General features: G+C 42.7%; 1 protein-coding gene across 1 annotated transcript; it reads right to left on the minus strand.

The window, feature by feature from the left end:
• Positions 1-338: 338 nt before the first annotated feature.
• On the minus strand, positions 339-3,431 carry FIBIN (fin bud initiation factor homolog). The gene has a single exon (XM_084631956.1). The coding sequence runs from the start codon at positions 2,887-2,889 to the stop codon at positions 2,251-2,253; it is 639 nt and encodes a 212-aa protein (XP_084488082.1). The 5' UTR covers positions 2,890-3,431; the 3' UTR covers positions 339-2,250.
• Between the last annotated feature and the right edge of the window lie 24,526 nt (positions 3,432-27,957).

Genomic DNA, 27,957 nt, shown 5'->3' on the forward strand with positions numbered 1-27,957 from the left:
TTTACCAATTAACTAGTTGTAGAGTAAGGTACTGCTAAATATGAGTATGGATGGCAGAATTGGGCCCTACATGTTTACAAAACAACTTTTGTTGCAACTCATAAAGTTGCAAGTTCCATATGTTGATTTTTTAATGGTTATGAGCGCAAAAAAATCTGCTGTAGCATTACTTGCATTGAGCAGTTGTGTGCTGAATAATTTTACATTTTTCAGTAAAAGGCAAGTTCTCACTAGGTAGGCACTTCATATTCCAGCAGTTTTGCTGAAAAGATACGTTTGACAACCTTGTGATTAAAATTAGACTCATATAGAACCATAAAAGAAAATGTGTGCTTCAATTTTGTGTTCAAATATTTATTAAAAAAACAAATGAACAATTCTTATTTTCATCCAAACAGTGATCCTGCCTGCAGTACCAGTATTGCAGTAGCTAATATTCCACCCAATTCATTAAACAGTGATGGTAATAAAGATTTAACCGTAATGCAAAAACCTGCTATGCACTTTTGCTATTGTCTAGGAGCACAAATAATAACAGATTAGCTAGCAAAAGTACAGAGGTAACAACAAATAAAAGTTTTGTCTGTTCCAAGACAATGATTTTTATCAGGTTTAGAAAAATAAGACTCTAAAAGTCGAGGGTCTAATACTACAAACAGTACTGGCAGTAGTGCTTATTTCTGCTTTCTATTTCTTATTTAAAGTTACTCACGTCCATAAGTTTTTGCAGGATCTGAATCTCAAATGCCTTTTCAGCTGGCTCTTGGGGTTTGATAACTTAGAGTCACATACAAGCAAGCTTTAAAGAGTACAAGGTTTGCCAGAATGGTTTTCTTCTATCAAAACAGAAATGAAAATCACAGCTTTAAATTATTTAGCAGAACAATATTTTACATAAGCAGAATATATGTGCTGTTAACAAACCAAGAAAGCTAAGGATTTACTGGCAGGCCAGAGGTCCTATATTTGAATGAGTAAAAAAAAATCAAAACAAGAAAATGAAAGCAATTCAAGAGATCCATAGTCCAGTACATATGCATTTGAATATGGATCCAAAAAAGTACCTTGTTTTGTCCATGTTTATGGTAGTTGAATCAAGAATCTAGTTGGAAAAGATGGCATATTAACTAATGGTAGAAAATCTAAAATGACAAAGTTACTTTATTGTAATCAGAGATGCACAACATAATACAGAGGTTTTTTAATTTAAATATTGGGACACTTAATTTAAACATACCTGTAAACTTCAGCTTCATATACACGTGCTATTTGTTTACAATTTACAACCCATACCTTAAAAAAAAATAAACCAGAAATCAAATCTAATAAATACAGTCCCAGAAAGAAAGTTGTGTGTTAGTGGGAGATACATAATAAAATCTACAGAACTTCAGAACACACTCCACCTGTTATTAAACTGCAATTAGGACCTACTTTGAAAAAAACAAGGCCTGATCCTCTGCTGTTTGGTACCTTGTGCAGCCATTTTACACTTATGCAAAGTCCCTGTAAAATGCTAGCAAAGGACAGGTTACAGCACCTTTACTTCTATTGAGTAGCACTATAAGTAAGCTTATTATTTTGAAATCAACAGAGCTTCTTGTGGAACAAGGTACCATCAGTAAAGGTGGCAGACTCTGGCCCTGTGGCAGCATTTTATACTTACTTTGCATAGGTGTTGAGTGAGGACAGAAGTGGAAGGCAAGTAGAGTAGCAGGCCCATGACATTTACCCTTTAATAACACTGTCATAGCAATGTGCTAAATCGCCCTATTAACTGATGATATTTGCTTTTAATTTTTTTCTCTATTAATATAAAAAAGATTTTATTAGGGGGAAAATCCCCCACTTTGTGCTGATCTGAATATTGGGCACTATTTAGGGCCAGACTGCCACCTTCTTGTTGGTGCTGAGCAGTTACCTCCAGAACTTCACTGGGACAAGTCCTGCCAGCAAATGCTCACCAATGTGCCTGATTCTCCACTGCCTTGTAGCTGGGTCCTATACTTTGTGGTACGGAGCGGCCCAGGGTTGAATGCAAAGAGCATGGCGAAAAGCAGAGTCCCCCTCGCCATGATGGGCAGGGAGGTGAGGCTAGGCTTGTAGGTTTGGCTTGCTTTTGTCAATGTCACTTCCGCTCCAAGGAGAAGCCCGCAGGTGGGATTCCCAGCGTTGTGCCCACTGCTCCTAGTACCCACCACAAGAAGCTGTTTCCCAACCCAAGGCCCAGGTCTCTGCTGCCCCGGGGCGTCACCCTTTGAGATACTCGTTCCTGAGCCTGGCCAGCCTGGCGTCGTGGCTCCTGATGGTTAAGGAGAGCAGCTCGTACTTATCCCGGAGCCCCGCGGAGATGTCCAGGGTCTCCTTGAGCAGGGCCCCGGTGTGGACGAGCATGGCCAGGAAGTCATCATTGAGGCGGCTCTCCTCCTTGCTCTCGTGCTCCTGGCCCTGCCGGAACTTGCTCTCCAGCTCGGCCAGGGACTTGTCGGAGTTGGAGTAGGCGTCGCTGATCTGGTGGGACTCCCTGCGCAGGTACTTGCCGTAGCTCTCCTCCCCGTCCAGGTCGTACGAGATGCTCCTGCTGATGCCCTCCAGCACCCGGCCCGCGTCCTCCACCTGCCGGCCCAGGATGGTGAACTCGTCCCGCAGGGTGAGGCTGGGCCAGCCGCCCGCCGGCCCCTGCTCCCCGCCCGGGCTGCAGCGCCGGTGCTCGCTCACCCTGAAGAGCAGCTGGCATTTCTCCGGGTCGTCGTTCTCCTCGTAGTCGCCGTCCGGCACGAAGTAGTGGTGCAGGGTCCCGTTGGACATCTCCGGGTGCAGGGGACCGTCGAAATAGCCTCGGCACAGGCTGCCCAGGCAGCTGACCCACAGCAAGCGCAGCCCCAGCATCCCGCGGGCGGGAGTGAGCCAGAGGGGCTCAGAAGGGGCGCAGAGGGATCGGCGGGAGCAAACAGGCGCACACGACCCTGCCCGGCTACCCCCCTGATCAGGGCAGCCTAGGGAGCCGCGGCAGCTAAGGCAGTCCGCTTCCTCCAGCCACTCCTCACAGACTCAGCATGCTTCATTAAAGGCACTGACTTGGCTCCCAGTTGCATCCAGGGCTCCCAAGCCAGAGGAGATCCTCTGGAAGATCCCCTACTGCCCGGACTTACGTCGGGGATCCCACCCCCCGCCCCTCTTCCAGGTCTCAACCAAAACTTGGTGATTTTCTTCTCCCCCCTCTTCCCCCTCTTTTCTCTTGCCGATGAAATGTAGCAAAGCCGAGGGGGTGCAGAGGAAGGCTGAGATCAGATAGCTCGGTCTGGGGCTCCGGAGACCTTTGCTACTATTCTTTCACATCTGGACTGGCAATGTGGAGCTTTGCTTTTGGCTAATGCTATCCCTAGGATCTCTCTGCTCTCAAATTACACCACGGTTCCCTCACTTAAAAAGCCAAGAAGCGAGTTTGGAAAGAGTCCTTACAATAGGACTCTCTTATTAAAGCTACAGTACCATGCCTACGAGTGGGTCCATAAAGATCTGCCACTACCGATTTGTGCTGAAAAAGTAAATAAGGGGTTCAAAGGGAAAAGTGTCACCAGTCATTTAACAAGTCAATGTTTTGGCAGCAGTGAATATATTAGTTTGAAAAGATTAGACAGAAATACCAAAAAAGATTTCCTACTTAACTAGCATCTTCTCCCTTACAATCTCTGTAATTAACATTTCTTGAACACAGTCATTTGCAGAAACAGCAGTGTTTTGTGTGCTTCCTTTTAAGTAAGAAGTTAACAGACTTGATTATTGAAGGTAGAAAATAGGCTATGCCCTCCCCACCCTTTAAAAATTGAGCAATCATAGTATTTTTTAAAGTGTTTCACTATAGTTCTATATAGGCTTCAAGGTGTGGAAAAATAAATACAAGGATGAGAGGTCTGGAAAGATAAAAAGAAGATATTTACTCTTTCGAAGCACACAGTTAGTCACTGATAACAGGAAAGAGAAAATAAAGGATATAGAATAAAGCTTTAATATGATAAAACTTTCTAAGTTAAAGCTGAAAATGAAATTTCATCTTATCAGGCAACATAAGAATATAAGGATGGCTATACTGGGTCAGACCAAAGGTCCATCTAGCCCAGTATCCTGTCTTCTGACAGTGGTCAACGCCAGGTGCTTCGGAGGGAATGAACAGAACAGGTAATTATCAAGTGGTCCATTCCTTGTCTCCGATTCCCAGCATCTGGCAAACAGAGGTGAGGGACACCATCCCTTCCCATCCTGGCTAGTAGCCACTGAGGGACCTATCTTCCATGAATGTATCTAGTTCTTTTTTGAACCCCATTCTAGTTTTGGCCTTCACTACATCCTCTGGCAAAGAGTTCCATAAGTTGACTATGCGTTGTGTAAAGAAATACTTCATTTTGTTTGTTTTAAACCTGCTGCCTATTAATTTCATTTGGTGACCCCTAGTTCTTGTGTTATGAGAAGGAGTAAATAACACTTCCTTATTTACTCTCTCCACCCTAGTCATGATTTTATAGACCTCTATCAGATCCCCCCTTAGTCATCTCTTTTCCAAGCTGAAAAGTCCCAGTCTTATTAATCTCTCCTCATATGGAAGCTGTTCCATACCCCTTATCATTTTTGTTGCCCTTTTCTGAATCTTTTCCAATTCCAATATAACTTTTTTGAGATGGGGCAGCCACATCTGCACAAAGTGTTCAAGATAATCTGTTTTTGTGTGAAAAGCTGGGTGTATTTTTGGGAAAAGTTATGAAAAATACAGTTATATTTGTCTTCTAGGGGCAAAAATACACATTTTGATTTTTTTTTTATCAATCACTATTCTGGCTGGTTTCAGCAGTTGGGTTACTGGGGATGGTGGCTAGTGTGTAATCAGCTTTTAATTGTCAGTGGAAGTCTCAAGCTAAGAATAAGGTAAGAAGAAATTCAGCATATATACGCTCTGGAATTGCCCCAACTCTCTTTGCACCATTTTTATTGCACTTCTAGGCAGGCAAAACTTCCATTGGAATTCATGAGAGCTTTGCCTAAAGAAGGCCTTCATTAATGTTAAGATGGTCCCTTTGACATAAATGTTTCAGCTATAGACCAGTGTTGAACCTTTCTGCATGTTATAAGATTCTAAGGCACTTAGGACCTGATCTAGCTCCCATTGACTGAACTGGGAGTTGTATTGGGCCCTCTGCATTTCTCATCACTATTTTGGTCATTTAGGCCCAGATCCACAAAGGTACTTAGTCACCTAAGTCTCGAGCTTAGGGACCTATATCCCAGTTTAGTCTCCACTTTGATCCACAAAACTCCCACCGAAACCTGTAGGTGCCCAAACTCACTCTGTCTAATTTTTTGCCATAAAAGTTCCCTGGGCACCTGTGTGTCTGCCTGTAGGCATGTGCGCTGGTGCCTCCCTCTGGGATCCTGGATACATCTCTCATGCCTAAACCTCAGCACACTCACAAACCTGGGGAAGACAGGCATTCAGCCACCTAACTCGCATGCAGGGCCTGATCTGGTAGGTGCGCTCAGAGGCTGCCTACCAGATTGGGGCTCTCTCAGTATCCAGGAGCTGGTGGTGTTCACCCTACAACTTTTAGCTTAGCGGCTAGCACACTCAGTACAGAGTCATTCTCACCCATTCTCCCATTTCCTCTCTGGCCCATTAACTATTTCAATATTTAACCACAGTGGAGCAGTCATTATGATGCTTAGCATTGCAATGCCTAAGTCTCTTCAGGGATCTCACCCTTATTACTTAAATCCCATTGACTTTAATGGGATTTAAGCACATGCTTTTAAGTGCTTTGCTGGGCCCAAGGCGAACAAACAAACAAAACCAGCCAACCAATATAACTCGGATAATATTTGCAACCCCTCATGCACCTTGAGTAGTACTTACTCACACCAGCCATCCCAGTACACTCAGTTAGGACAACTTGCACATGTACTTCAAAGTGAGTAAGGGGTTCAGAATCAGGCCCTTAATTTTAATCAATGTATTTTGCATTGCTAAAAGCCCTATACAAAACAACCAACCAACCAAAATACCTACACACTTGGAAACATTTTAATGCTTAAATTTGTGATCAAGTTTAGAAAACTGTCATATAACACAGAGTGGACTGGTCTGAACTTTTGTGCCTTGGGTGTTTGTAAAAGTTTTAAAGCTTATTCATCTAAGCTTGCTTGGCAGCCTTCCTTTGGTTGGTGCTTGCTCGCAGGGGCTGCCTCAAACAGCCTCCTTCCTGGGATGCTCTTGTTTCACTTCAGATTCTCGTTGGTTCCCAGTTCTTTCTGCCACACATAGTACTTTATCTGCATAGGTCTCCTTCAAAGCAAGTGTCATGGCCAGTCTATGGGTTTGGCTGATATTTGAGTTAAGGTGGGCTCTGCTTTCTATCTATCTTTCCAGAAACACAGTGCTGTAAATCACTTCACTATAGCTTGGACAGCATGCAGGTGCTTTCGCTATTACAGAAGCAGGCAAAAGACTCACTTTTAGTACTGTTGTTGCTCCACTCTCTGCATATATTAAGACCTTGAAAATATCCTGGAATTTTAGCAGCATTTTTGCATTCTTTGTTTGTAGAAGATTAAGTGCTTCCTTTTCAGTTCTGTTGCCAGTGTTGCATTTGCTGGTTTCTCAGTCCCTGGCTGTTTTCCCTCTTATATGTATTGTCCAAGCTCTTAATTAAATACTACTAAATCAAAATACAACTCTGCTCCCTATGGTATACTTTTGGAATGCCTGCTTCTGTAGGAAGATGATGAGACAGGCTCTGTTACTTCGATGACTCAATAGCTGAAGCCTGAATAAAAGCCAAAGCTTGCTGTAATAAGACAGGCAGCTACCTTATTAGAGGCGACATCTACATGGTTCTAAACTGGGACACAACAGCAGCCTAGTTTTTGATCGAGAATGGAATTAAAGTAGTTTTCAAACTATAAAATATCTATGCCCATCCTGTCGGGAAGAATACTACTTTGCAGGGATGGACATTGTCTCTTCTAGAATTCCATGGTAAAGAAGGCAAATGCCTTAAAGATGAACTGAAGAGCTTTTCTAAAATACATACATTTTAAAATGACATAAAAATTCCAAACCACCACCACTATACATGTTTAAACTGAAAACATTAACAATGACAAATAAGATTTTAAAACAAGATACTTGAAAATATCCTGCCGCTGCTTTACTTATCTACCAAGACCTGAGTTCCAGTTTCAGTGTTTTCCTGTCGCAATTCAGGGTAGCAGCAACACCAAAGCATGGACAGAACACAGTCATGAAATTCTGTGACACAAACCGAAATCCTAAAGGCAAAGGCCCAGATGCTCTCCTCTGCTGTGGGGCTCAGAGGGCAGTGAAGTAAAATAATAATACCTCAAAAGCACTAGATGAGGGAGCAGTGTCTTTGCATATGTTTCCTTCCCTGCAGGGACCTCACAAAAGTCATCGCGTGTGAGCTCTGTGCAATTTCTGAGTCCATCCATGGAGCAGCTCTTCTCTGTGGTATGCTCCCATGAAGATTGTGGGTGAAATCCTGGCTACATTGAAGTTAATGGGAACACTCATTGACTTCACTGGGCCCACGATTTACCCCCAGGTGCCTATCCAAACTGTCTTCAGTTCCTTCTGTATGATAGAATTACAAGCAAGTAAAAAAACAAACAAACTGATATTGTCCTTTTACTGTCCAGTCATATTGGGTTTACAACTGCGTAAATTAGAGCAGAATCTGATCTCCTGGGCAAATTCTGCCCTGACTCCCCATGCAAAACCATTGAAATCAATGCCCAGTTTTGTACTAATACAACTGCCACTGAAGCAGATGGGAGTTATACTTGTCTGAGGGTGGAATTGGGCTCCTGTTACTTTTATTTAAAGCAGAGTTTAATTTCAGTACTTGGCTCCAATGAGAAAAAAGAATGTTGCTATTTGCAGTGGCTGAGTTCTCCCTGGGTCATGGCAACCTGACAGGGACGCCCTTGCAGCATCAGAAGGTCTTGGGTGTAAACAACCAGTCTTTTGAAAACAGATGCATGCTGTAAGGTCCTAAAGGCCCTACAGGCTTTAGGGACCTAAAACCTTTAGTGAACTTAGGAATTTTAAATAAGAGAAATATGGGAAAAGCTTGACAGTCTTTTTCTGACTACTGGCTGCTATTCTGCCATGAACTGTTATACAGCTATATATATAAAGACATATAAAGACAACTTGTTTTAAAGGAACCACACATACATAGGTGTGTATGTTTTCTTATTGTAGGGTTCCATGCTGAATGCACCAAATAGCAGCAGGTTAGAGAGGCATTTTCAACATAAGTTTTTATCCCCCACCAGTCTTGGTTTCTAACAATTGCTGGCCTGAGTTTCTGCATTTATCTTCTCTCTTTAATATTAAGTCCTGCTGGTGCTAACAGCAAGGAACCTGGAAGAAAGTGCTACTATTTTACCTTCTCTTCCATGGAGCTAAAACTTGTTATCTGCCATAAAGAGCACTGGGTTAAATTAAATAAGAGCATGGTCACTATTTTACAAAATGATACATGCATCAGCCCTAATGACAAGATACTAACCTGAGTGAGGAGTTTCTAAAGATCAGTTTATATAAGCACAATATTGTGTCAAAGTCAATATAAATTAGAGCAATTCACAAGTTACACCTAAATCATTCTGAAGCTCCTTACCTAAATATTTAATGCTCACTTTAACGGTACAGGTCTAGCATTATTTTGACAAGCCATTTATAACCTATCCCAGCACTCTACCACTGGTACATGATAGTATACGACACGGTAATACTTCTTTTCCCAGTGTGAACAGAGGTGTATCCCTACTCTACTTAAAATGCCCAGAACTGCTTTCAGCAGGCAGAGGGTGCCAAAGCAAATAAGAACTAAAGGATCCTGTTACTGACGGTTACACATGACTGGCTGGTGTCTCATAAATGGCTATAGGATTACAGCAGGGCATTTTTGTGTGTGTGGCAAATAGTAAGTGCATATTTGGGGGCACCGAAATTCTTTGCGGATTCAAATTGAATTTAGTGAAATTGTTTTGGCAAAAAAACCAAACCCACCAACCTGATTATTTTTTCCTGGGATTGGCAAAACACATCATTTCGACACCTTCTGAAAGGAAACATTTTAACGTTTTCTTTTGAGACAGTGTTTCATTCTGAAATTGAGCTCATTAAAAAAGGGTGAAAACCCTGAACAGCAGTCTGAAATGAAACAAACAAAGCAAAACAAGAAAAAAGTGTTTTGGGTTGAACAAAACATTTTGTTTGACTGGAAATGACTTTGGTTGTTTTTTGTTTCGGTGAGAAAAAGCCAAAAAATAAAATAAAAAAGTTTCGGTTCAAATTGAACTGATTTCACCCTCTCCCTCCTTTGGCCCCCAAAGTGAAAAATCCATTATTTGCTTTGCTCCACATAGGAGATTGTTATCGGCTACCTTACAAAATAGGGTGGAGAGAGTATTGCCAGATCTAATGAACTCCCAGCCAGTTAGGGTCTGTTTTTAGTTTCAGACTGCAAATGCTTTGAGGCAAAGACTGTGTCCTCCTATTTGTCTGCATAGCCCTTAGCACATATTGCATACCAAAGTAATACACAGGAATAATATTATGGGCTGCAATGTACACTTCAGTTACTAGAGCTAGAGACAGTTTCATTCTGAACTTTAATTATGTAACGGTTGGCGAGATCAGTTTAGAAGTACTTGCGAAAGCACAGTCGTATACCAAGGCACCACCAGTCGTGATATGCCATCGGCAGCTTTGCACAGAATGTAAACACTCAGGTGAGATTTTTAAAAGCACCTAGGTGAGTTAGGCACCCAATGTCCATTGATGTTCAGTGGGATTTAGGTGTCCATCTCACTTAGGCACTTTTGAAAATCCCATCCTTAATTTTGATGAGATAGACATTTGCTTTTTTCTTGCACCTTTTTATTAGAATGTTGAAACATTTTGGAAACATCCTTTGCAGAAGTCATTTTGCTGTGCAAAGATGTCTTTTGTAGGGGGTCATTTTATTGCTTGAAGTTGACTTTTGAATACCAAACATTTCTGATAGGCAAATTCTCTACTATGTGCCAATTTAACTCTGGTGTAACTCCACTGAGTCTAGTGGAATTTGGCCTCAGCATTTTATGAAGCCACTAGGCTGCAAATTCTGCCCTAGATTCATACCATGGATTGGAAACATCAGACAAGTTAAAGATAACCTGAAAGTGTTTGTAGAAATTAATCTAATTACAGGGTTACATACTTGACTGTCTCAAATAGTGAAGGGTAGAGAAGTACTTAGCACATTATACATAATATTTCATTGTTCTAGGTCTGGCCATCAGGGCTGGCCTTACCATGAGGTGACCGGCTGTTACTGCAGCCTCCATGTCTCCATCTCAAATGGATGTAACCATGCACATTCCTGAAGAAAAGTGTAGATCAGAGAAGATTGTGGTGGAGGCGCAAGAAACAGCTGCTGCTGAGTTTAGTTCCTTAAGTCTGGATGATCCAGGACTGTGGACCCACTTGAGCAGTAGCCTGAGGGACTTCCTTGTACTGCATGGGCCACAGCAAGTGAAAAACTTCATGTTCCCCAAAGACAATGAAAATAGAAGTTTCCATCCAACACATTACTGGTGTGAAATCCCCAGTGGTGACAAAGTAGAAAGGCCATGACTTATGTACTCAAAAGCCCAGAATGCTGCATACTGTTTTTGTTGCAAACTCTTCCAGTCTAATGTTCCAGCCACATTGTGTTCTACAGGAACAAAGGACTGGAAAAATCTGGCTAGAAATCTGGCATGCCATGAGAAGGCAGCAAGTCACCAGAGAGCATTCCATAGGTGGAAAGAACTTGAGATGAGACTGAGGTTAAAGGCCACCATAGATTACCCGCATCAAGAGAAGATTGCACCAGAGTCTCTTTACTGGCAAAATGTTCTGAAAAGGCTCATTGCCATTGTGAGAATGCTTGCTCCCCAAAACCTAGCACTGCGTGGCACTTCAGATCAGCTGTATTAGTCTCTAAGGTGCCACAAGTACTCCTGTTCTTTTTGCAGATGCAGACTAACATGGCTGGTACTCTGAAACCTTCCTTAAAATTGTGGCGCTGATGGCTCAGTTTGATGCTATACTCCAGGAGCATCTAAGAAGAGTCACCACCCAAGAAATGTACACATACCACTACCATGGAAAAACAATTCAAAATGAGATCAACAAGTTACTGGCAACAAATGTCAAACAGAAGATTGTGGCAGATCTGAAATTAGCAAGATATTACTCTGTTACTCTGGACTGCATACCTGACATCAGCCATATGGAACAAATGACTTTAATGGTGCGTTTTGTAACAACAACAGAGCCTAGTGAAAATGTCTCTGCAATGGTGACTGTCAGAGCATTTTCTATAATTTATTGACATTGGTGATACTACAGGAGCTGGTATGACAAATGTGCTTCTTAAAAAGCTGGAAGATACGGGAATTGCAACAGCTGACATGAGAGGTCAGGGCTACAATAACAGTGCCAACATGAGAGGAAAGAACAGAGGAGTGCAGACACGGATCCAAGAGTTAAACCCTCAAGCTTTTTTTGTCTGATGCAGTTCTCATTCATTGACCTTGGTTGCAGCATCAGTTTCTAGTGAGGCTAGATTCATTGATGCAGCATCAGTTTCTAGTGAGGCTGCTGAATTTTTTAATGTAATTCAAAGCATCTATGTATTTTTCTCTGCATCAACTCATCGATGGCAAATTTTGAAGCAACATCGGGAACATCCTCTCTGACACTGAAACCACTGAGTGCCACATGATGGGAAAGTCGAGTGGAGGTGATAAAGCCTACCAAACACCAAATTGGGAAGATAGATGATGCCATAGTTGCCTTTATGGAGGATAATGCTATGACAGGAACTGTTCGTGGGAGAACAGTGGCAGAGGCAAATGGAATCACCAGAAACATACGTAACTTCAAATTTCTGTGTGGCTTAGTGCCGTGGCATGACATACTGTTTGAAATAAATGTTGTAAGCAAGAGACACCAAGATGTTGACCCTGATATATCTGGAGCAATGGAACAACTGGACAAAGCTTGACAACTGACAGTCTTACTGGTCAGATGAGGGATTTCAAAACCTTCTGAAGAATTCACAGAAGTTGGCAGAGGAACTTCACACTGAAGCTATTTTCCCACCCATTCAGGAATACAAGAGTCACCGAAGAAGATGACATTTTGATTATGAGGCATGGGATAATCCCATAAGAGACCCCAAACAACAATTCAAAGTTGACTTCTTTAACCAGGTGCTAGATTGTGCAATACAGTCAGTTGAAGAACATTTCATGCAGCTCAAGGAACACAGCAATATATTTGGGATGTTGTATGATTTCCAAAACTCCTCACTATACTTGAAGAAGACCTACACCAGCAATGCGGGGCACTAGAGACAGTGTTGACACATGATAACATGCATGATATTGATGCAAGTGATTTAGATGATGAACTGAAAGCCCTTTCAAGATACATTTCAGCAGGATCAACTCCAAAGGCTGTTCTGGAATATATGTGCACAAATAAGATGACCACCCTCTTTCCAAATGCTTTTGTTGCTCTGCGCATACTTCTAACACTTTCTGTAACAGTTGCCAGTGGAGAACGCAGCTTCTCCAAGTGGAAGTTAATAAAAAACATCTACGCTCCACAATGACACAGGAGAGGCTGGTTGGCCTTGCAACCATCTCAATAGAGCATGAGCTGGCCCAGAGTGTAGACCTTCAGGAAGAAGTTCAAATCTTTGCAACAAAGAAGGCACGGAAAGCACTACTTTGATTATTCAAACAGATAAAAATGCCAATGTTTACTATGCAGACAAGAAAAGTTAAGTTTGCTGTTCAGGCATTTGAAAGTTAAGTGTTACTTAAAATTTTTGAACAAGGCATTTTAAGTTGTTAGTTCTCCTTTATTGGGGTAGGTAGCAGAGCAATAGCATGAGAGGAGTAGAACAGGAAGAAGGCAGAATTGAGACCTTTCAAAGTTTTGGCCCAAGTGAGGGGCCATGGGGGTGTCATTTTGAGCTCCCCACCTGAGGTGCCAAAATGTTGTGGGCCGGCCCTGCTGGCCCTGTCCATATTCACTGATTCCTACGCCAATGTGACACTGCAGCAGAGACTTTGCCAACATAGCCTATGACACCCCAATGGTGTAGCCTGTAAATGGACAATTTTTTATATGTACCATAGTTTTGAATAGATTTCATATTATTTTATATCCATATTTAATTCATGTAAGATAAGTGTTTTCCAGTCAAAACCAGTACACCAATGATTACCCACAGTTTGTCAGTAAACTGCCTATAGAATGTTCCTTCTTAAGGGATAATGGTATATAATGGGACGCACGATTCTTGCACTTAGTCCTATTTACCTCCCCAAGGGAACAAGTGGAAGTTATAATACTGATCTTGGCTTTTTTTTCTCCCTAGCAAACTGTGCACCAAGTGCTGCAGAAATACATTTCACTGGCTGTATGTAGTATCAAGAGGGTTTTTTTTGGCCGGGGTCGGGAGAAAACAACACATTTTAAAATTTGACATGTTCTGCCCGAGAAGAGGCTGGAAAGAAATTTGAACAGAACACTGTGAAAGATTGAACACAGTGGTGGGCAAACTACGGCCCGTGGGCCACATCTGGCCCGTGGGACCATCCTGCCCAGCCCCTGAGCTCCCGGCTGGGGAGGCTAGCCCCTGGCCCCTCCCCTGCTGTTCCCCCTTCCCCACAGCCTTAGCGCGCTGTGCTGCCAGCATGCTGGCATGCCGCTCCTGCCTGGCAGCCTGGGCGGCGGGGCTGCGAGCTTCTGCTGCTCTGAGTGGCATGGTAAGGGGGCTGGGAGGTTGGATAACGGGCAGGGGGTCCCCAGGGCAGTCAGGGGACACGGGGCCGTTGGGTGGGGCAGAGGTTCTGGGGGGGCAGTCAGGGACAGGGAGCAGGGGGCGGTTGGATAGGCGTGGGAGTCCTGGGGCGGGGGGGGGGGCGCTGTCAGGGGGCAGGGGTGTGGATAGCGATCAGGGCAGTCAGGGGACAGGGAGCAGGGGGAGATTGAATGGGGTGGAGGTTCTGGGAGGGGGTCAGGGGACAGGGAATGGGGGGGTTGGATAGGTGTGGGAGTCCTGGGGGGCCTGTCGGGGGTGTGGGTGTGGATAGGGGGCGGGGAGGCAGGGGACAGGGAGTGGGGGGGGTGTTGAATGGGGGTGGGATCTCAGGAGGGGGCAGTCAGGGGACAAGGAGCAGGGAGGGTTGGATGGGGCAAGCTTGTGAGGGGGACAGTCAGGGGGTGGGAAGTGGGAGGGGGTGGATAGGGGGTGGGGGCCAGGCTGTTTGGGGAGGCACAGCTTTCCCTACCCAACCCTCCATACAGTTTCGCAATGCTGATGTGGCCCTCGAGCCAAAAAGGTTGCCTATCCCTGACCTAACAAGTCTGATGGCCAAATTGTATTCTTATTTACACTGAGGGAAATCAGAGTAATACCACTGACTTCAGTGGGTTAACTCTGGATTTACACAGGCATAAACAAGAGCCAAATTTGGCCCAGCATATTTAAGAAACTGATGCTAAGAGAATTTTAAAAGAAAGCACATTTAACATCTCTGCCTTTTTGTGTTTCATGAAGGAGGTACTGAAGAATAAATAAAATAATTCTTTGGTTCACTTTTACACCTTATAAATTGCCAAGTCCTGGATTTGATGTAATTGAAATGTCTTGACACCACCACATACATTCCAATTCTCTGAAGCATGCAGCCCACATGAGTGGGTTTTTTTTAGGTCAATTTGTCCCTCTGCAGCCCTGATAGCTTTCATTAAATATAATCCTCAGTTTTGTTGCTGCCTTTCCTGTTGAGTAAGCTACCTGCTCCCCTGTGTGGATGTGGTAGGTGGAAGGCTCCCTGAGCTGAAAATATTAGGGAAAAATTAGTTTATAACACAATTTTAATTGATTGGCCAGTCACCCTACAGTTTTTTTCACTAATCACTTAAGTGTCCCCGGTTTTGAACATAGAATGAGTACCTAAGTGTTTATTCTAATCAGGTACATTGAATTTTCTTTGTCATGTTTGCTATAGCCTGACAGTGTCCACAGTATTTTCCTTTTCATATGTACTTCCCCAAGTCAGCCTAGGGTGTGTTCCTATCATCTGAGTGGATTTATAGACTCCATAATGCCACAATGCAGTGGCAAATAAAATCAATTGCATTATAATGGTGAGAAGAGAGTGACAAATATCCTAGGACCTTATTGACTTTGCAATTTGAACCTCCTGTCTTTCAGACCACTACCCAATACAGCAAAAAAAGAAAATTAAAAAACTTTCAGAGTAAAATTCCCTTAAACTCCCAGTTCTGTCTTTAAAAGTTAGAAACTGTCCATTTTGTAGCCAAATATATTCATTCTGGGATTTTATTTCTAGGTGTTTTTAGAGTGCATTATGTTTAAAACTAGATACATTTTGTAATTGAATAGTATAAAACCAAACATATGGTTTCAACTGAAATATACCAATATTTCCTTGTAAATAAATCTCTCACTTTAACAAACATTCTCATAAAATTCTGCACGATGAGTGGTTTAGAAGCAGGTGAAGAAACAGTATTTCCAGCCAGTTCTATATTTATTTTCATACACACGTTTGACCATTCCACAGTTTAATGACTGCACATACAGTGCTTTCATTCAACAGTCCTAACACTGAGTTATTTTGCAGCCCCAGAGGTTTGTGTAGAATATTGATTGGGAATTCATGCCTTCTGCTACCTATAACAGCATGACTTAGGTACTGGTATTTAACATGACTTGCTTAAGTCTTTGTGGACTTTTCCAAATTGGGTGCAATGGGCAGATTGGTAAAACTGCATTCGAACCCTTTGCACCCACAAAAACTTGCAACTGTACACAGCCTGCAGGCTAAACTCACAGTTATTGGTTATTATTTGTGTAGCATCAACTGTGTGCTAGGTGCTTTAAAGGTACAGATGAAGACAAGGTCCCTGCTCCAATCTATACACACATACTAGAAAGGAAATTGAAAGAAAGGTGATTGGATGTTATGAAAAGAAATGGGAATGAACAAGGTTTATAGGAAAATTTAGGATTAGGTTATTTTGGGATCACATTATGGCTGCTCCAGCCTGCGTGCCCTAGAGATGAGTGTGCAGCAGATAGCCCTGATGCTCCCATCAGCAGTCACTGATTCTACTTCAGCAAACATTGAAGTACATGCTTAACTTTAAACATGTGCTTTAGTCCCATTGAGGAAGTTTGTTAATGTTGCTGTTTTGGTGCGATCAGCTCAAGTTCCACCCCTCCCTACCCCAACCACACACACACACACACACACACACACACAGAACCTAAACACTTGTTTTGTAACTGACTAGCTGTAGAGTTGGCAGCAGGTTCCCTTAGCCTCAAACAGGGTCCAGATACCACCCCGCCCCTCCGCAATTCCTCCAATCCCCAGGGCAGGGTGGTGGGGCCCTTTACTACCAGCCCCAGTTCAGATACCCCTAGAGGCCCTGTGGGAGGCTGGCACTGCTGGGTGTCTCCTGTCCCAGCCTTGTGCCCTGTAGTATTTTGTACAGCAGTTCTTACAGTCAATGAAGTACTGTCTCTGTGCCTGACAAATGGGGGTGAGTCATTGTTATGAACTGATGTCGGAGCACTGCCAGCAGATTGAGGGACGTGATCGTTCCCCTCTATTCGACATTGGGGAGGCCTCATCTGGAGTACTGTGTCCAGTTTTGGGCCCCACACTACAAGAAGGTTGTGGAAAAATTGGAAAGAGTCCAGCGGAGGGCAACAAAATGATTAGGGGGCTGGAGCACATGACTTATGAGGAGAGGCTGAGGGAACTGGGATTATTTAATCTGCAGCAGAGAAGAATGAGGGGGGATTTGATAGCTGCTTTCAACTACCTGGAAGAGGGTTCCAAAGAGGATGGATCTAGACTGTTCACAGTGGTAGCAGATGACAGAACAAGGAGTAATGGTCTCAAGTTGCAGTGGGGGAGGTTTAGGTTGGATATTAGGAAAAACTTTTTCACTAGGAGGGTGGTGAAACACTGGAATGCGTTACCTAGGGAGGTGGTGGAATCTCCTTCCTTAGAGGTTTTTAAGGTAAGGCTTGACAAAGCCCTGGCTGGGATGATTTAGTTGGGGACTGGTCCTGCTTTGAGCAGGGGGTTGGACTAGATGACCTCCTGAGGTCCCTTGCAACCCTGATATTCTATGATTCTAACTGTTGATTGTGGATGAAATGACTGCTTTACAATGAACGGGGTGGGGAAAATAATGGTGGTTTGTGTGACATAAACTGTGGATTTTCATTATGGATTTATCTGAACAGATGTACTGAGAAGTTGTGTTTGGATACAACTTTTCTGTTGTGCCCTATTGTGTCTTTATCTTTATTCTTTGTAATAAACATATCGTGTGATGCAATGATGATAATAAAATAAAAGCCTTTATTTGTTAACATGGCTGTATTATAAACAAACACTATTAAAAGACTGTCAGGCAGACCAGCTGCCCTCACAACACTAAAATACGAATAATAAACCAACACTCAAACCAGTAATAAACTAAAGTACATAACACAAACATTGAACAGTGAAGCAAGTGCAGATAAATAAATTCCCTACTTTTGTGCGTCCTCTGGCCCCCTGTTCTCCGTTCCCTTTCTAGCATGTTTAGCATATACTTGGCACTATTGCATGGGGTGGAGGACAGCTGGGGGTACAGTTGCGTTCTCCAGCTAGTGTTCAGTCCCAGTTGCATGGGCCACCCAGCCAGGGTATTGTCCAATGTGTTTCTGGTCTGCAGGAGATGGTGCTGTGGAGAGGACTCAGGATGTGGTGTGAGTGGAGCAGGAACCTGAATTCTTGTAGCCATTAGCACAAGCAGCCTCTCAAACAGGTCTTTCTGCTGCGCTCTGTCTTCCTCCTTCAAGTGATATCCCTGCTACGAAAACTGTGCTGCAAGTCTCTCCTTGCACTTTACAGTCTGTCTGTGCCTTTCCACTTGCTGTGAATCCTTTTCACTTTGGTATTGGCCCTGTCCAGGATGTCCACCATACGTTCATCAGGGAAACACTTCCTCTTTGACCACTCCATGACAGTTTGAAATCAAACTCCTGCTGCAGCGTAGCTGGGCTGCAGAGGTGGAAGGGCCTGAAAACAGACAAATAGTACATTATTGTCTCTGCTTCAAAAAAGGTTTGGTATATCCTCAGAGAAAAGAGCCTGTGGAATCTCAATGCCAAAAATGATAATTTGTAAAACTCCACTTCAGTAAAGTCTTAGGAACACTTCAGTTCCCAGAAGCTCTGCAGACACAACTGGGTCGAGCAGAGTGAAAAAGTGCACCAACAGTGGTAAGATGAAATTTACAAATGTTTAAAAATTGGAGACCATTGTAGCCAGACATGGAAGGTTGCCATGGTTTACTACCTAAGGTTTCTCAGTCCTATCAGGCATTCCACATTGTGGAGGACATAACAATCCATGAGGTTCCTGAATGGCAAAGGGACATTCTATTCCAAGCTACAGCCATGCATATCACAGAGCTGTTCAAGCTTATGGCATCTGAGCAACAAGTGGAGTAGGCTGGTGTCCCATCCCCAGAATGTGACTACTTGTTTGGTGTTCCTACTTTAGCAAACGTTTGCAGGTATCAGCACCTGTGATTGGGTCAAAATTCATGACGGAAATCAGCAGGATGCTGCTTTAGCATCCACATAGATTACTGACTCCCTACGGCTTACAATACAGCCTGCTCTGACTACATCTACTTATGGACTATATGCAAACACAAACATACAATAATACAGGCTCTCAAAGAACTGCACATCTAGACCCGCTTCTCTGGCATATGTCTGGACTACATACAATCCCCTGTCTTATTTCAGACATTGATTTAGTCACCCATGCACTACATTTCCCCTTCCCCCCACAGTTTTCTGTTTGGAGGCAGCTCTTTATGCTGTGACATAGCCAATTTGTATGATGTGGTGAACTAAAAGGGAGGCAACATACGGTTCTTACTTTCAACACCCCATCACATCTTTGGAAGAATGTGAAAGTATCTAGTAAAAGTTTAACATTAAATGCTTGCTTAACCATTGTTTGTGCTTCATGGTATCTATTTTGGAAGTGGTGGTGATGGTGGTGGCGGGGTGGGGTGGGGTGAGGCCAAGGTGCTGGCACGCATTCTGCCATTAGCAGATATACACTGCTACCCATGCCTGGTAAAAAATTGCATTGGATCATAAACCAGAAATCCTTCCCATTCATATATTAACAACAACAAAAAACATTGAGCCAGACACTTACCAGGCACTGTGGCTACTTCTGTCTCTTCTGCAAGCTCTATGGCTGGCTGCTCTTCTGTGGGGTCATTACACAATTCCTCCGACTATGGACCCATAATGTGCTGCAGCTTCTCCAGCAGCAAATCCTCCTTGGGGACTGGTGTGAGTGCCAGTCACTTTGCTAGCCTGATCCGGTGCCTGTTGGCGCCCCTCTGGTCCTACATTAGATTCAGAAGTCAGAAGGTGACCATCCCGGCTGACCAGGCTATTGTGAACAGCTGGTGGCTCAGTGCTTGGCACAGTACACACCATCCAATCAAAGTTCTTGTAAAAGAGGCAAGATGATGGAGGGCGGGGAGAGGAAGGGCACTCCCGGAGATGCGGTTCTCAACCCTGGCTTTCCAGTGGTTGCTCTTGAGCCACTTAATCTGCTCCTTGCACTGGTCACTGGCCTGGTGAATCCCCAACACTGCCAGCTTGTCTGTTATTTCTTAGTACACGTGTTCATTTCTGGTACTCTTACTGAAGTCGAACATCTTGCTCACGTCCCACCACAGATTTACCAGAATCTGACTACAGTTCCATGACCAGGTAGCAACATGCTTGGCAAAGGACTTCTTCCTGTTGGTGGCCATAGCTAATGCAGGAGATCGTTCACTCTGTTTGCAGCACAGCAGTCAGAATAGAATGGAAGGTTAAACATCAAACAGCTGTACTAGAACCAAGAGGTTGTTTCCAATTCCTGTGAATTGATTGGCTAGTGTCGGGATAGAAATGATAGGAACATTGGCCCATTGGACTGGGGGATAGTGTTGGTGGAGTATCAGCACTTGAGTCAGAGGGACCTGGGCAAAATGGGAGTGAACTGTGGACCCAAGATCCAGTGGAATTTGGGCTTAGACCCATCCCCACTTGCCAGGTCCTAGGGTCTGGGTCCCGAGGGCTTGCTGGCCTGAGTCAGATAGCTTTGTGTGTAGATGTAAAGGGGGGGTTGGGCTTGAGCCTGAGCCTGGGCTTACACTGCAGTCTTGACATACCATTACTGACTTTGGAGCACAAGTCCCATTTATTTTCCCTAGTGATTTTGGGGGAGATTTCCAGAGGCATAAACGGAAGTTAAGTGTCTAATGCTCATTGACTCAGTGATAATCAAGTGTCTCAGTGTTATTTGTGTCTTTGAGAATCTCTGTTTGTTACCGTTTGGCAAACAGTATGTTTTTCCTTCACTGTATTCTAAATTAAATCAGCCTTTTTCTTTACTTTCTTGTTTTTTGAAATGGCAAGAATGTGAGCACACATCTGGGAACAGTGTTTGTGTGTTCTAGAGAAGGGAACACAAGCACAAAACTTTCCTTTTGCAAAGGTTCTACATAAACAGAGACTAATAAGTTTCTTACAGACAAACTAGTGGATTAAAATAAATAGATTTTAGGGGCTGCATTTTCCAAAGCACTCGATGTTGGCCTAACTCTGATCTCATTGAAATCAGTGGCAGTTTAACTCAATGTACACTGACTTCAACAGGAGCAAAGTTAGGTCAATGCTAAATACTTTTGAAAGTCCTTAGATGCTAGAGAACATTTTCCACTGGATTCTAACTAGAGTTGGTCTAATTATTAATTGCAAATACATTTGATGAATGCAGTTATGTTTTGTGACTCATCTGGGAATTAACCCTGTGAATAAACTGGGCATCAGTACCAATTTCTGGAAATTTATGTGTTATTCATTAATGTTAGCCAAAGAGTTCATGTGAACAAATGCCAGTCTATGTGATGCCCACAAACTGTTCTCTTTGACTATTTGCTATTCAACACTCATGATTAATGATGTATGATTGGTCAGCTGGGTTACAGGCTATTGGATGAAAGAATCACAGAAAGTAAATAGTACTTCTGCTAAACAATTTCTGATGAATAATCAGTTCTGCTGCACAGCCCTGGGACTCATGAACATGTTCAATCATCCAAACACTCTCAAACAATTAGCAATACAATCCCATTAAAACCAGTGAATGCAGCACATTTACTTGGGAAATATGCATGAATCACTTTTTGTGTTATTTAACCAACTCTAATGATAACAATGTTAAATCAAATCTAATATGGAAACTAAACTACTGGATATAGGTCTCCCTTTATGCTTGACTCAACATTTCATCTTTATTCCTTCTTCAAATGTAAAACATCTGGCTCTATAACTAATTGCAGGTGAAACCCTACAGCTGGATACATAATTTTATCAGCTTGTTTTACTAGTTACCAAACAACACCGTTTTTTGTGGCCAGATGTCACAGCCGTAAATAAGTTGGAAATGTAACACATTGGTGAATAAAAGCAGCAGACTGCCTGGGCATCTCCTTCCACAACTTGGAATTCTGTTCCAATTGGGTGAAGTACTTTCCTCTTTGAAGATAAGTGCTGTGTTTGTGGGAGACAAGTGGGTTTGTAGCAGAAGACTGTCGCTTCTGGAAGACTCTTTAGGAACTCCTCTAAAGTGGGCCAGCTGGGGATTCCCCCACATTGGAAAAAACTTCATGTGGGGAAATACGATGGATATTTCTGGTCTCTTTGGAGCTGCCAGAGCAGTACAAAGAGGCTAGGATGAAGGAGAGAGTCAGATGTCAATTGTTAGGATAGAAAAAAAAGTATATGTACTTAACAGTATACAAAATGTACTAATGTCACTTTGAATGTATACCACACCTTTGATAGACATATGTTAAAGCAGTTTATAAACATGAAAAGTATACCTCCCCACACCTCTATGATGTACCTAAGTAGGTTCATACCCATTATACAGATTTCTACCCAGAGATATATAGTAACTTGCCCAGGACCACACAACAAACCAGTAGCAAGGCCTGGAATGAAACACAGTAGTCCTGACACAGAGTTCCCAGCTATAATGAGACTCTACAAGGTCCTTTTAAAGATTCTAAGCAATTCATGACAGGGACTTTGCCTGATGTGCATTTTTACTGAAGGCCAACCCTGGCTGCAATATTTGGATCTGGATTTGAAACACATCATTCAGAAGTGTTTGAATGAAGGGTTTTGTTTCAGGCTTCTCTCTTATATTTACTGTTGTAAGCTACTGTGTATTATATTAACACACCTAGTCACTAGACCATGTTGCCTGTATTTTTCCCCATGTATGTAGCCGACAGCCCCTATCGAAGTACTTTTGCTGTTTGCATTCAACAGCATGTACCCGTGTTTCCAATTTCAAATTCAGTCAGTAGACATTCCAGGTGCTAAGAGAAAGGTTAGTATTTACCTGAGAAGCATTTTCATTTTTCATGGGGGTTCAGATTCTGCTAGGAATCTGCCATGGGAGCTGAACATGTTTCCCAATACAGGGATGTCTCTGCCAGCCTGCCATTGGATTGGTTGTATTACTGGGGCCTGTTTGTTGTGTATTCACTCAAACTCATTTCTACATGAAACAGCTCTGTTAAAAATGCTTACGGAGTATTTTTTTAAAAGTGAAACCTGTGATGTGGAACAGCAAAATTAAAGTTATTTCAAAACCACATTAATTTCCCCAAGACAATTTGCTTTGGACTTTCCAGTGCAGGCTATTTTGCAGTCTGTCTGTATCAGCTACATTTTTACACCTGATCATTTCATTGTTTTTCTAAGAACATTTTAGAACTCTAGATACAAATGTTCACCTTCTCAGCTGGGAACAAACAGAAATCCCAGTAAAGTGTTTTTATGTTGTATACTTATAAATGCATAAAAGGAATAGTTTTATTTTTTCTCAAGACACAAAAATGTGGCATGACAATGAAAAAAAAAGTCAAAGAGATTGAGCATGAAAAGTTAAAACAGAAAACCAGGATCAGCTGTCATTGAACGTGCTTTGAAAATTAGGTCATAGTTTCTCAAACCAACAAATATCATGCAAAGCAAAAGCAGAAGACTCCAGGTTGAAAGGGAATATGTGGTTAATGCAAAAAATCCTTCACCACTGGAATTAGAACTCAAACTAGCCATGTCAGAAGTAAAATGAAATTGATGGCATGGCCCCTGGCTAGTCACTAGCGGATAGACACCAGAAACTGCTTAATATTTTGTATTATTGGAGGGTCCTATTTTAACTATCATAACAAATACCTTAGTATCAAAAACTGTTCATCACTAGTTTCATCTGGTGGGATGTAGGAAACAGTGAAAGTCCAAGGGAATCTTCATTTTGTTCCATAATAATGTTTAATAGCCAAAGAAAACGCTACAGCTATTTAGGGAAAACTTCCACTGACTTCAATGGAGCCAGGATTTCACCCTTACAGCTTGCAATTTGAGAAGCATGTTATGTTTAAAAGACCCAAAGCTTTTATAAAAAATCATAAAGCAGGACACATCCCCTGGCCAAAAGAGCTCTGATTTTCCAATGGTATTACCACCCCCTTCTATTTATCGTCCATCTACTCTGGTTTACCAGATTAAAGTACTGATAGTCCTTGAATTTGTTCAGGGTAGATCAGCATATTGTGATGGAGGGCACAGTTTGACAACACCTGCAGCTGCAAAGGGAGCAAATTGATCCAATTCCTCATCTGTACATTTGGAAAGTTAAGGCTGAAGGCCCTATTCCTGTAAAGATTTATATACCTGCTTAACTTTAGCCACATGAGTAGTCCCATTGAACTGTGTGGCTAATCAGATGTATAAAGTGAAGTGAAGCAGGATGAGGGCCTACGGGAGGGCAGGTGTCATTTACACCATCATCCTCACCAGAGGCCCCACCAGGTGAGACAGCAAGTTCAAAATACAGCTGGGAATCCACAGAAACTCACCACTGGAGGCTGCCTGTGCTGAACCGGTGTCTCCTCCAGTCATCTTAGTCCTTCCCCTCTCTCCAGCTAGCACTGCACTCTGATGGGGCTGCACGGATGACCTCCACGGCTCACAATATACAGGGGACTGTGGGAACCTTGTGCTGACACTGAGTCACCTTTGTCTAGGCCAAAAGCTCATGGCCCTGGGTTATACCTGTAGAAGCTGGAAGAATCCAGGCCTAAATATAACCCTATATGTCAGCTGGACAAAGCACCTTTTCTCAACTTGCTCAAAGAAGAAAAATATAACATATAGCCCTGTAAGTCTGAGTGGGAGAAGACAGGTAAGCTAGTTGCACCTGCAAATTAGCACAGATCAGGTGCAATACACTTGGTGGAGAAATCTCACTGTATTAATTTACTGGCAAAGAATTATTCCACATTCCCCTTTGGGAATTACCAATTTTGAAAAATTGCTGTCAGTTATACCTTCTCTGCTGTCACAGAAAGAGTCTCTAATCCTCTCCCGAAAGTTTTATTGGATCCCAAGGCACACTTGGATGCTCCAGCACTAGGACGGTTCAGAAATGCCCAGGCCTTGTGTAACTTGTCAGTTGATTTGCTGTACTTTACTTGGGCCAGCAATAAAATGCTTTAAGGTCTGTACAAATGTACACTGTCAAATGCACAGAGTTTGAAATAAACAAAATGCTTCCCTTGACTGCTATTGTTTCAGATCCAGGGTGGTGCTCACACCTAGCTACAGGCAGTATATTTAGTAACAAACAGCCTCCATTCAGCGCACTTAAGAGAAGGAGGGAGAGAGGTTGGCAAACCATTCAGAGAGTGCAGGTGTGAAACATACCTGACACTTCATGGTCATTTTAAAAGAGTCCAGTTTTTAAACTAGCTCGTTTGATCAGGCCAAGTGCAAGTCTGAAAACATTTTATACACCAGAATCAGTATTCATGTTATGGTCAGTATCTAACCTAATTACGGCTCTATAACCAGCGTATTTATCAATATAAAACTATTTGCTCTTGAGTTAGGCTGAGTGAACCCCTCTAAGAACCCCAGTGTTATCAGGCGAGTGCAGGTCTGAGCACAGCACTGCAAGCAGAAATTCATTGATTCTTGGGTTCTAGTGCTAAGCTCGATGGGTTCAGTGTGACTTTTGGACAAGTCACCTCAGTCCCCTCTGTAGGATGAGGATAATTTAATAATTACCACGTGCTTATTAGATATTGAGGATTAATTAGGGTTTTTTAAATGCACTTTTAATTTTATGGGCCAAATTTGGCCATGGTGTAAGTGGGCATAATTCCCATTGACTTCAATCTGTGACTGCTTTGCCGGGGCTGCATTTGGTTTTTATAAATGCAGTGTATTATGTTAGGAATGTTGATGCCGTGTGTGACGTGTGTACGGTTCAGGAGCATTGCTGTAACTGCATGCTCTCTGGTTGTAGCTATTTCCTTTTCTTTGGTAAGTTTAAAAGAAGAAGAAAAGGAATCCCACACTGGCGTGACAACACCAAACAAGGAAGACACTCATATTTCCTCCACTTTAACAGCCCTTTCTGCTTCTGTTTTAATTCAATCCTTTTATCTGGCTTACACATCTGGGGTTAAGCAAATGTTCCGACACCACTTGATATGAATCCTTTCATTCCATTAACTCATAGACATAACATGAAATAATCCACAATGGAATCTACTGTTCTATGGCAAAAGACAATGCACTGGACCACGTGAGGTAGAGAGATTAACAGCAAAAGGACCTGTCCATCCCTGATGGATATCATGCCCAGGCACTTTTCCAGATGTGCCAATCTCACCCTCACATTTGCTCTGTGAGAGCAGCACCAGCTACACTAAAGGAAGTGCTCTTAGCTCTGTAGCCAACAAAAGTGGGCTTGCTAGATGATAGTTGTGTGTAGGAAACAGGCTCCATACTGCACTTTCCATTCCATGGCAGTGTGCTAAGTGGAACTATCAAGGCTATACAGTTTCTTTAAGTACTGATCTAGAAAAGCAGGGACATCACAAGAGTTTGCTATGTCCTCCCCACCTTCTGCTAGAATCTGTGCACTCCAGTTTGCAGGGCTTCTATACCATTCTATCACAGGTAGGTGGTGGGCAGACATGTAGCTGCAGAGCAGTGATCAACAGTACACAGCCCTAGTCCCCAGTAGTCCATTCATTATGCTTGGTCCCCATATCCTGACTCCAGCAACAGCCAACTCCTTGCCTCTCCCACAGTGATATGGAAGCAACACACCTGACAGTACCCAGGTACACAGGCCTAACAACTGACTCCAGACCACACCAGTATGTGTCAGAGCTCTCGAGTCTGTAGGTACTTTACACTGCTCACATTTATTATGCTCTACTGTACTTCATATGGAGGTTTGTGGGTGAGCTGCCATTTATCCCTCTGTAATCCATTATGCTAACAAGGAAATAACCCATGTAGACTGACATCACAAATGATAAATAGTAAATAAACAATAGGAAGTCAGGTTAGATTTACAGTAAGTATGAGATTAAGTATATTCTTTATTTGTATTTATATTAATTTATATTTTTGCTTTGTAATCCTGATTTTTAGATGCATGTGTAGCTTCTTTAAAAATTATGGAGTCTGAGTACTCAAGCAGGCCTTTATAGGTGTGGCGTACCCAGGGGTACAATCCTGCTTCCATTGATGTCAGTTATAGTGCTTCTGTTGATTTCAGTGCTAGCGGGATTGATCCATTTATGAACAATCTCTGTTGGTCAATTACATTGGAAATGGGTTTAGGTGAACCTAAGAATAGCCATACTGGGTCAGACCAATGGTCCATCTACCCCAGTATTCTGTCTAACAATGGCTTCAATGCCAGATGCTTCAAAGCGAATGAACAGAACAGGGTAATAATCAAGTGATCCATCCCGACCTCCAGACCCAGCGTCTGGAAGTCAGAGGCTTAGGGACACCCGGAGCATGGGGTTGTGTCCCTGACCATGTTGGCTAATAGCCATTGACAGACCTATCCTCTATGAACGTACCTATTTTTTTTTTAAACCCAGGGATAGTTTTGGCCTGCACAACATCTCCTAGCAATGTGTTCCACAGGTTGACTGTGCATTGTATGTAGCCTCCTGTTTTAAACCAACTGCCTATTAATTTCATTGAGTGATCCCCTGATTCTTGTGTTATGTGAAGGTGTATATAACACTTTCTTATTCACTTTCTACGCACCACTCATGACTTTAGAGACCTCTCTCATATTCCCGCGTCATCTTTTTCAAGTTGAACAGTCCCAATCTTTTAAAATTTCTCCTCATATAGCAGCTGTTCCATCCCCTAATCATTTTGTTGCCCTTCTCTGTATCTTTCCCATTTCTAATATATCTTTTTTTGAGATGGGGCAACCAGGCCTACATGCAGTATTCCAGGTGTGGGCGTACCAGGGATTTATATAGTGGAATTATGACATTTACGGTCTTATTATCTATCCCTTTCCTAATGGTTCCTAACATTCTATGAGCTTTTTTGATTGCCGCTGCACGCTGAATGGATGTTCTCAGAGAACTATCTATGATAATTCCAAGATCTTTCTTGAGTGGTAACAGCTAATTTAGACCTCATTGTTTTGGTTGTATAGTTGTGCACAAAGGCACCTCTTGGCAGGAGTACAACTATTGCAGTAGCAGTGCTATGTGTGGGAAGGGGTGAGTATAAAAATTGTGGAAATTAGGGGGTTCAAGACCAGCTGTTAGGAATCAGAATACAGTTCCAGTGTGCA

The sequence above is a fragment of the Lepidochelys olivacea genome (assembly GCF_965140295.1).
Source record: "Lepidochelys olivacea isolate rLepOli2 genome assembly, chromosome: 6".
Lineage (NCBI taxonomy): Eukaryota > Metazoa > Chordata > Testudines > Cheloniidae > Lepidochelys > Lepidochelys olivacea.

What these genes read in the sequence shown, in the direction of transcription:
- FIBIN (XM_084631956.1), bottom strand. Translation starts at nt 2,889, where the DNA reads ATGCTGGGGCTGCGCTTGCTGTGGGTCAGCTGCCTGGGCAGCCTGTGC.